This window comes from Castor canadensis, chromosome 1, assembly GCF_047511655.1.
Source record: "Castor canadensis chromosome 1, mCasCan1.hap1v2, whole genome shotgun sequence".
NCBI lineage: Eukaryota > Metazoa > Chordata > Mammalia > Rodentia > Castoridae > Castor > Castor canadensis.
In genome coordinates this window covers 144,028,925-144,039,824 of record NC_133386.1, presented here as the reverse complement: position 1 = coordinate 144,039,824, position 10,900 = coordinate 144,028,925, and the positions used below count along the sequence as shown (strand labels likewise).

Here is a 10,900-nt window from a genome sequence, read left to right as displayed (position 1 = left end):
TGCTACTCGTAACTTTAGATTGCCTGGTGAAGCATTGGGTCTTTTCCACCTTTTCTGTACTTCATGATCTTTCAGTTTTATATCCAACTGACAATTCCTGATGCTGTTTTCTTCTCCTGATCTGATTTCCAAAGAGGGACTCTGAATGCCACAGCCCCATATTTTCAAACCAGTTCACATTAATGTGGTTGCTGGCCAGCCTATACATTAACTACAAATGGGTTGGGGGCTTATCATTTATTTCCTCTACACAAAGAGCATCATGGTTCTTGTTCTCAAAACTTGGGGCCTGAGCAGGGTAGTTCCAGCAGGAGGGGAAGGTGAATGTGTAGTCACCTATAGTGACAAGTCAGTTCACAGTTATAAAGAGAGCTTGTGCTTGTGGCAAGAACATCAGGTATTTATTCAACAAATATTTATTGAGCACCTGAGAGGTACTGATATGCATGACCAGTTACAAAAGTAGGGTAAGTGATGAGAACATAGAAAAGTGCCCAAGAGGCACTGGGCATTGTTCTAGGGACTAAGATACAACAGTCAACTTGAAAGATAAGACATCTGCCCTCAGAAAGCCACTAGAGGGAGAGAGGACAATAAGAAAGCAAGAAGAAATGAGAATGCTTTCACATAGCAGTAGGAGTTGTGAAAACATAAGACAGGTTAATGAGATAGAGGTGAGGAGAATGAGGGGTCACTGTTCTGAAGAGATGATTTCTGAGCTAATATTTCAGTGATGAAAAGGGGTTAGCCACACAAAGCCCTGAAGAAAAAGCATTTCTGAGGGAGTGAACAGCAAATACTTTGAGGTATCAGAAAAGAAGGCTAGTGTAGCTGGTTTGAATGACAGGGGAAAGCAGAGCCAGGTCATATAGGCTTGGTAAGGATTTTCAGCTATAAAAGGAAGCTAAGAGAAGGTTCTGAGGAGGACTGTGATGTATTCTGACTTAGTTTTTAGAAGATTGTCCTGGCTGCTTGTGGAGCATCAGTAGTAAAGATATGATGTGTAAGCAGAGAATCTAGCTAGTAATTCTCGCAGCTGTCCAGGTTGGAGGTGGTGATAACTCAGACTAAGATAATAACAGCAGAGTTGGTGAGGGGTCACCATAATGTATTTGGAAGTAGAGCTGACAGTATCAGATGATAGATTGAATAGTGGTGGGAGTGGGGAAGGGAAAAGGAAAGGTTTCAAGAAAAACTCAGTTTTTTGGGACTGGGCAACTGGGTGACTGGTGGTTTCTTTTCTAAAATTGGGAAGCACTGGGAAGTGGGGGTGCTGAGGCAGAAATCAGTTTGGACATGTTAGGTTTGGTATGCCTAATGGCATCAACTGAACATGTCAGGTAGTCAGTTAAGTTTGAGCCTAAGTTTCAAAGGTGATGTCAGTCAGAGCAGAAGAGAACTAACTGGAAGTCCTCAGCATGTAGCCTGAGGACTAAGTGAGGTCACCAAGGGAGCAAGGGCTTATGAAGAAGAAAAGAGGCCCAAACAAGGGGACTCCAGCCTTTGGAAATAAGCCTGAAGAGAACAGTCAAAAAGAGAAGAGGAACACTGGTAGAATCTGGTATACCAGGAGTCAAGATCCAAAAAAGCTATTTTAAAAAGGGAGAGGTGAGCAGTCAAATGCTGAGAAGTCGAATCAAGTGAAGACAGAAAATCAATCATTAGATTTGGAGGATACTGGTGACCTTGATAAGAACAGTTTCAATGGAGGAAGGAAACAGAAGTGTAATTGAAGAGGACTGAGGGGGGAAAATGGGTAAAAAGGGTAAATAGGAACCTCAACAATTCCTTTAATGAGTTGTTATGAAAGGAGAATAGAAAAATCAGGTGCTGGCCTGGCTACTCCCTCACTATCTTGCCACCTCACAGGGTTAGTAAACACAGCCAGAGTGAGAAAACTCAGTGGAAGCGTCTCTTTTAGTGGTGCTTCTCTTTCATCCTCTGACTACTATATCTCATTATCTATAACCATATATCTGCATATGGACACATGAGACATGTAAGGAACTGCCACCAAACCCCATGATGTTGACTTTACCTAGCTTCTTTGTCTGGCCTCTGCTAACTAGTTCCAAATGAATTAGAAGCACAGTTCCTAATATTACTGACCAAGTCTTGTCCTACTTCTCCCTCTCACCTGACCTCTTCCTTTTTGCCCTCTGGATGCACTCTGTCCCACTCATGAATCTTCTCTACATCTGCCACTACTATCTTCACTGCCTGAGATTTACTACCAGCACTAACACTGTCTCTGAAACCCCACAGGGTCCCACTACTGGCGTCTGGATACCAGCCAGGATGGGTGGCATAGCTGGCCCATTGCCCATCAGTGGCCCAATGGTCCTTCAACAGTGGACGCTGCATTTTCCTGGGAAGATAAACTCTATCTGATCCAGGTGTGTGTTGGGAGAAAGACTTGAGATGGAAATTGGACCAAGAATATCCAGCTCTATGTTGACTATTGTCCTTTGTCCTCCAGGGAACCCAGGTGTATGTCTTCCTGGTCAAGAGAGGCTATACCTTAGTAAGTGGTTATCCAAAGCGGCTGGAGAAAGAACTTGGGAGCCCTCATGGAATCAACCTTGAGACTGTGGATGCAGCCTTTACCTGCCCTGGTTCTTCTAGGCTCTACATCATGGCAGGTGAGAGACTTCCAAGTGCTAAGGGGTGACTTGTTTTGCAATCTCTCTATGTATTGATCCCTACCAGGGTGTGAGAAGGGCTAAGTCAGGATCCCCAGGACTTGCAAGCCATTTTATGTTTGGTGTCTTATTTCCAGGACGGCGATTATGGTGGCTGGATCTGAAGTCAGGAGTTCAAGCCACGTGGACAGAGCTTCCCTGGGCCCATGAGAAGGTTGATGGGGCCCTGTGTATAGAAAAGTCTCTTGGCCCCAGATCATGCTCTGCAAATGGTCCCAGCTTATATCTCATCCATGGCCCCAATGTGTACTGCTACAGTGATGTGGAGAAACTAAATGCAGCCAAAACCCTTCCCCAGCCCCAAAGAGTAACCAGCCTCCTGGGCTGTAGTCACTGAGGAGCCCCTGATGAGAGTCTGGCCCAGCTCCATACTCTTCTCCACTTTCCTCCTAATAAAGCCACATCGCTGCTTCATGTGAACCATGAGGCTTTGGTTGTGGAATCATCTTCTTTCTTTGAGTTGAAAAGTAAGCCACTTCTCTTTTGAGAGTCTCAAGGTCAAACAAGGAAGGGAAAGGTTAAGAGAAAAACCTGCATAGATGATAGATCAATCCAGACCACTGACTTTTTCCAGACTATTTACTGAGACTACATACTGAGAAAAAGAGGACCAGAGTAAGAAGTAGTACTTCTGAGCTTGCACAACAAGTAAAGGCAGAGCAAGGACTGAACCAACCTGCTAATAACTGACCACAGATTGGCTCCAAGGCATCAGGTATCATAGGGCTTGGAGCAGCTATGCATGTGCAAAGTAGGTTGGCTCAGAATTACCATGGGAGGGCTCCTCTATGGGGTACCTCAAATTGTGGTTCCAGATGGTCCAAGCAGAAGACAGAGAGAGCCGTTAGTTGCCATTAATTAGGCATAATAAGTGGGATGAAGCTGAAGTAGGGAAACAAACTCATCAGTTATATGTCAGGGACAAGCAGGCTGAGAAAAGAAATTATTCAAAGACTTGGCAGTAAGAAACACATTTGCAGAACACACGTGGAGGGTCCTGGTAGAGCCTGGAACCTCATGAACTCTGCTGGCAGACAAGGTCTGATCTACCCCTTTGATCTCCAGGGTATCTCACTATCTAGGCCAGCAAATGTCACTTGCATGGTTACAGTACTTGATTCTTTTCTGGTCATAAATTGACCAAAGGTTTAGGTTAAACTTGCTGACAATCATTTGTGTATTGTGTCTAGACTACCAGGAACTGGACCTTAGGTGAAACTTTTTTCCTCCTCATCCTCAGACCCAGTTTATGTTGGAGGTTGATTTGTTTTAGACTAAATGTGTGTGTGTATATAAATAGTACTATATATATATATATGTGTATATATATACATTTAGTATATATAGTCCTTTCTCTCTATCTCTATAGAGACTATATCTATCTATCTATCTATCTGTCTATCTATCTATCTGTCTATCTACATATTCCTATGTAGTACGGTAGGACTATGTCCTGGACTCAGTTTAGTATAAGAGCCTGGTGTCAGTGGCTCTTGCTTGTAATCCTAGCTACTTGGGATCAGGAGGATTGAGGTTCGAAGCCAGCTGGGGCAAATAGTTTGTGAGATCCTATCTCGAAAATACCCAACATAAAAAAATGGGTTGGTGAAGTGTCTCAAGTTGTAGAGTGCCTGCCCAGCAAGTGTGAGACCCTGACTTAAAATACCAGTACCACAAAAAAAATCCTGAGCCTCTAGCAGGAAGCCTTTATTGTGAGCTATGAGCTTCCATGTCCAAGCCTCAATTGCCTCTTCTTTAAAATGGGTATAGTATTACCCTTCAGTGACAAGCCATCCCTTGGATTCAGGAAGGGCCCTGACAGTAGACAAGACTATGACCTATAGCTTCATCAGGTTTAGGGTCTGCTCCTCTTGTCTTGGTAACCTCTTGCTTTGTGGGACTTTGGTGTATAAAGTAGTAGACTGACAAGTTCTGACCACTATGGTGCTCTCAGACTCACAATCGATGTCTAATAAGCTTCCCCATATCCTTTACATACTCTGTGGTTAATAAGTTTCTTTATCTCTTTACCACCAGCTTTAAATTAGACAAGGCTCTCTTCCTTTTCCTGTAGCTGTCCCAGGGAGTGAGAAACTGTCTCAGCATTTGCATGACTTCCATACACCAGGATTGATCATTTAACAAGTGTGTGTGTGTGTGTGTGTGTGTGTGCTCGAGTGTGCATGTGTGTGTGTTACTGAGGATTGAACCCAGGGCCTCACACTTGCCAGGAAAGAGCTCTACTTACATGAACTATGCCCCAGCCCTTTTGTTTTTATTTTGTGTTTGAGATAGGATCTCACTAACTTTGCCCAGGTTGGTCTTGAACTGATAATCCTCCTGCCTCTGCCTCCCTATAGCTAAGATTACAGTCATGAACTTCCATACCTGACAGAACAACTTTCATAATGATGCTTTTGTTTTTCTACTATACTTTAACTTTTATCTAGCTACAGAGAAAGAGAGAGAGAGAGAGAGAGAGAGAGAGAGAAGAGAGAAAGGAGGGAAGGAGGGAAGAGAGAAAGAAAGAAAACAGCAAAAACCAACAACAGGTCAGAGAGAACTTTGAAACAGCCATGTCTAACTTCCAACCCCAATTAAAACTCTTAATGACTCTTTAGGGGTGAGAACGTTAATCTCTCTGAGCTCTGTGTGTATGTGTGTGTGTTGTGTTTTGCCGTGTGTGAGCTCTGCATGTGTATGAAAAATAGGAATGTATGTTGCATCAATCACTATTTAATAAGATAAATACTCCAACTAGACATGGATTTTATACAAGGGAGTTTGGAGATACACAAGAGGGAAAGCAAGATTACCCAGAGATCAGGACGTTACTACCAATCTTGATTCAGAAGAGAGAAAGGAAGAAAAGTTATCTGGATCTTTAGATCCAGAAACTGGAGCCCACAATCTACACTAGTTTATATTACTGATGCTGCTGGAACCATCTCCACTTTTGTGGAACCACTGTTGCAGACGTTACCAGAGGCACTGTCAGAAACAGAGTGGCTTTCCCCTTTCTCCCACCTTCAGACTTAACTGGAGACTACCTGACAAGGGAGTGTGAGAACTATGCTTTTCAGATTCCCAGCCCTGGGGGTACAGAGGAGATTATAGAAGAGTGGGTATGGGGATGAGTATCAGTAGGCAATATCCACCACATATATTCATACTTATCATAACTCTTACTTGCAAGAGATAAAACTTAGTGTTTTACCTCTTGTGTAATGAGTAGTGTGAGCAAAAAGGAAATTTATTGACTTATGTAACTAGAGAATCTATAGGCAGATTTTTATTTCAGGCAAAGGTAAATATAGATATTAAATGGATGTTGTCAGGCATCTGTCTTTCTCAGTCCCTGAACTCTGCTTTCTTTGGGTTGGCTTCATTCTTAGGAAGGCTCATCTTTCCCAGTAGTAAGATGTCTACCAGACTTAAACTCTACCAAATCTTTTGCCTGATATTTCCAGGAAAATTACTGGATCTGATTTTCACTGGTTCAAATTTTGTCATGCGCCAATCTTTGAATTGATCACTTTGACTCTGATAGACAAGTTCTGGGTTAGGAGCCAGTCACTGAAGTAATTGGATCCTACATGGACAAAGAGTGGGAAGGGAAAGGTTTCTAACGAAAATTGATGTGCTATTACCAATAACAGAATGGATGTTGGGTAAATAGCAATAGTAATACAATAGACATTCATGACAGGATAGTACTTATCTTGTAATTTTTCTTTTCTTTTTTATTTATTTATTTATTTTTTGGTGGTACTGAGTTTAAACTCCGGGTCTTACCCTTGCTAGGCTGTCATTTTACCAGCCCTTTTTTGTGTTGGATGTTTTTGAGATAGGATTACAGGTGTGAGCCATAGGCACCCGGCCCTGTAAGATTTTTTCTTATTTGCAATCTAATCCTCCTTCCTTTCTCCAAATGAAGACTTTGAAAATGATAATCAGGCATGCTGGTATACACTTGCAATCCCAGCACTCAGAGGCCAAGGCAGAGGATCTTGAGTTCAAGGCCAACCTGAGCTACATAGTGAGACCCTTTCTCAAAAAGTAAGCTGGACACTAGTGGCTTATGCCTGTAATCCTAATGACATGGGCAGCTGATACCAGGATTATCGTCAGTTGAGGCCAGCCTGGGCAAATAGTTTATGAGACCCCCATCTTCAAAATAAACAGAGCAAAATGGACTGGAGGTGTGGGTCAAGTGGTAAAGCACCAGTGTTGCAAGCAAAAACTCCTCAGTTCAAGTCCCAATTCCACCAAAAAATTTAAAAAAAAACCCAAAAATAATAAATAAATGGCTGGAGGAGTAGCTCAAGTGATAGAGTTCCTGCCAAGCAAGTATGAAGTCCTGAGTTCAAATCCCAGTACCACCAAAATAAATAAATAAATGACTTAAAATATTGATCACTAGTCATGAAATATCTCAACTTCTTCCCTGCTCCCACCACTTAAGTACCTCACATACTCCTCTCTTTATCCTCACCCCATCCCTTCAGACTGTTAAATTAAGGTGACCAATTCTATGTAAGCCATGGATCTTACCCACCCCCCCACCAGTGTCTCCAGTATCTCACTCTTTCATCTTCTTTCTTTTTTATTTTAAAATTCATCTTCTCTACTGATATCTTTTGGATAGTTTATACTCATATTTAAGTTTCTACCATCTTTAAAAAGAAGACAAAGACAGAATATTTTTTAACTTGAGAAATGGACTTCATTTTATTTTTTGATTTATTTTTCTAAATATTATTTGTCAAAATAATTACATGTTTATAAGATACAATATGATGTTTTGATACAGGTATATAACATGGAATTATTAAATCAAACTAATTAACATATTCCTCATTTTACTTATTTTTATGGGGAAGCATTTGAAATTTACTCCCAGTTATTTTGAAATATATAACACATTATCATTGACTATGTAATAGATCTCAATATTCCTCTTGTCTATTTGGAATATTGCATCATTTGATCAACAATTTCCCCTAACTCCTTTCCTCCTGCCTTCCCCCCATCCCTGGTAACCATCATTCTACTGTGTACCTCTGAGAATTCAGCTTTATTATATTTCATGTGTAAGTGAGATCATGTGGTATATGTTTTTTTTTTTGTGGGACTGAGGTTTGAACTCAGGGCTTTGCACTTGCAAAGCAGGCACTTTACTGCTTAGCCTCTAGTCCATTTTGCTCTGGTTATTGTGGTGAAGGGGTCTCATGGTATTTGTTTTTCTGTGTCTGACTTATTTCACTTAGTATAATGTCCTCCATGTTTCTACAAACAACAGGATTTCTCCGCTTTTTAAAGCTGAATAATATTCCATTGTGTACATGTGCCATATTTTCTTTATCTCAACTTCTTCCCTGCTCCCATGCATTCACTTGGTGAATGTATAAGTTGATTCCATATTGTGGCCGTTGTGAACAATGCTGTGATGAATATGGAAGTGTACATACTCTTTAACATACTGATGTTAGTATATACCTAGTAGTGGGATTGCTGGATTATATGGTAGTTCTATTTTTAGTTTTTTGAGGAACTTCCATTCCACAAAAAGAGAATTTTTTTTTTCTGGTACTGGTGTTTGGACTCAGGGGTTATACCTTGCCTTGAGCCATTCCACCAGCCCTTATTTTGTGGAGGTTTTTTTTTTTTTTTTTGAGATAGGGTCTCTTGAACTATTTGGCCAAGCTGGGTTCAAACTGAGATCCTTCTGATTTCTGTGCCCTGAGAAGCTAGGATTACAGGTGTGAGCCACCAGTGCCCAAGGACAATTTTTAATCTCATATCGCTTTCCAGTTACTGTCTCTTCTTTCTTCCTAATTTCCTCAAATTTTGCATTTATTTATTCTACTTTCTCATTTTCTATTTGCTTAATTTGTTACACTGTGGCTTCTGCATAGGTTTTCTGCTGACACAGATTAAATTATAGGGATTCATGACCTCCACATGCCAAATTCAAAGGATACTTTCCTGGACCTTATTGGAAATCTCCACTGCATTGATGCTCTTGACTATTTCTCCTTGGAAGTTTTTCTTTTCTTGGATTGTTTCCATGACATGACATTACTTTCTCTTGATTCTTCTCTTACTCTTCTGTTTCTTCTCAGTTTCTTTCTTAATCTTCTTTCCCTTTACTGGCTTCCTATACGTTGACATTTCCAGCATTCAGTTCACAGTTCTTTTCTCTTCTCACCTTATGTGAGGTTCTGGGTATGTGTTACAGTAGTCCTGTTGAAGGGTATTGAGGAAGTTTTTGCTTTGCATCTGATTTCTGAGTTCCACTTCATGTAGTACGTGGGAAGATTTCACTCCTTACAGTTACAAATGAAAACCAATACACAAAGAAAGGAGGTTTATTAGATCAACTATACAAGAAAATTTGTAATATAAAAACAATACATATATGCGGTGGAAGATAAAGCTACTTTTTGCTCTAGAAGCATTTTTGCTGATTGGTAGAAACAAAATTTCTATTCTTTCATATAGTTGACTTAGGTACCAACTGCCTGGTAATGTTAATTGCCTAACCTATCAGATCAAAACAATATAAAGCTGTTACTCTTAGTAAGTGACTCTGAATGGGTTTGTTTTAATTCATCTTTCTTGATAGTTCCAATGTGATAATATTAACAGATTATTGCCTCAGAAGAAGCCACAATGGTCAGAACTATACACAGTAACCAAATAGTTCAGGGGGTATTAGTTGCCCTTATGCCATTGAGAACTCCAGAAGGAGAAAGAAATAACAGCAGAGAAAGGATATGTGAAGGAAACAGGTTGATTCCTCTTTGGTCAGGAGGCTTTGCAGACCTAGGAGTCTTCAGGAAGACTATGGGTTAAACACATTAGGAAGAAGATGCCCATATGAACTGAGTATCCTCTTTTTTGTACCTTAGCTAATTGGACTCCTCTCCCCATTCTTTTCACACTATCTGTCTTTCTGGTTACCTGGAAATGTTTCCTTAAATACTTCACCTTCCTGCTCAGTGAGATTGGACAAATATTTTGGTGGACCATCTGTAAATGGATAATGTTTCTGGATTTTTTCATTTGTTCAAGCAAAATTCTAGAACTCATCTTTTTTCTCCACAACTCCATAGCCTTAATAAATCAGTTGATCAATCAAACAGTTTCTGTGAACGCTACCTCTTGAGTATTTATTAAACCTACACAACTTCCTCCATGCCTAGACTCACCACTATGATCCAAACCGTCGTTTCCCACCTAGATCACCTCAATTACTTCCTAATTGTTCTCCACACTTCCAATTTCTCTCTCTCATCAAACAGAAGTGATCTTCTAAATACAAGGGTGAACATGTCACTCTCCTGTTTAGCTCTCTTCACTTAACTCTGATGATTTTCCATTGTCCTTAAAATAAAGTTCAGACCCCTCAGCCTAACATACAAGACCCTCCTTGATTTGTTACTTTTCTATCTTTACAGCTCTTAGGTCATTCTTCTGTACTATCATACATGTCTTAATTCATTTTCTGTAGCTATTCCACAGAATGGGTAAGTTATAAAGAAAAAAGATTTATTCATCCTATAGTTTTGGAGACTCGGAGGCTTAAAGTCAAGGGTCCATATCTCATGAGTGTTGTCTTGTTAGTAGGAGCTCTCTGCAGTTTCCAAATATAGCAAGATGTGATGCATAAAAGAGACAGAGTCAAAGACCTGCTTTTCAGCTAATCCATTAATTCATTAACCCATAAATAAATAAACCCAGCCTTTCATGTTGGGGAGGGTTCTTTTTGACCCCAGGGAAACTCCTTAGAAAACTAGTAAGAGGAGATGAAATAATACATTTAGATTTGGACCCATTAGGTGTCTCTAGTCAATTATTCCATATGTTAACAAAGTCAACAAATTAAAACTTGTGCTTTAGAGGGTTTCTGGTTAGTGACATTGTGTCTTATAATCCTTGATGGTCTCTGGATCAGTGATCTGACTGCTGGGATCTATCCCAGTGTCCAGGGAGGATCTGCAGTAAATACTGGGTCCCACCAGCTCTTCCTTCACATTTTTCATTCATATTCTTCCCTTCTTTCCTCCCTCTTGTGTATTTCTGCCGGGGAGCAATTTATTCTTGACAACTGTGAGGTCTTGAGTCACAGCTTTATGTTCCGCAGCAGGAGTACGGCTGTCAGAAACATCTGAGCTCCAGTCTGATTTCACCAC

General features: G+C 40.5%; 1 protein-coding gene across 1 annotated transcript in view; it reads left to right on the top strand.

The window, feature by feature from the left end:
- The window catches only part of Hpx (hemopexin), a 9,397-nt gene extending 6,269 nt beyond the window's left edge, over window positions 1–3,128 (top strand). Inside the window, exons 8-10 of the mRNA XM_020179337.2 lie at window positions 2,266–2,396; window positions 2,480–2,642; window positions 2,780–3,128. Of these exons, the coding sequence (XP_020034926.1) occupies window positions 2,266–2,396; window positions 2,480–2,642; window positions 2,780–3,039 (554 nt within the window). The 3' untranslated portion in view covers window positions 3,040–3,128. The remainder of the gene's footprint in view (window positions 1–2,265; window positions 2,397–2,479; window positions 2,643–2,779) is intronic.
- Window positions 3,129–10,900: the final 7,772 nt, after the last annotated feature.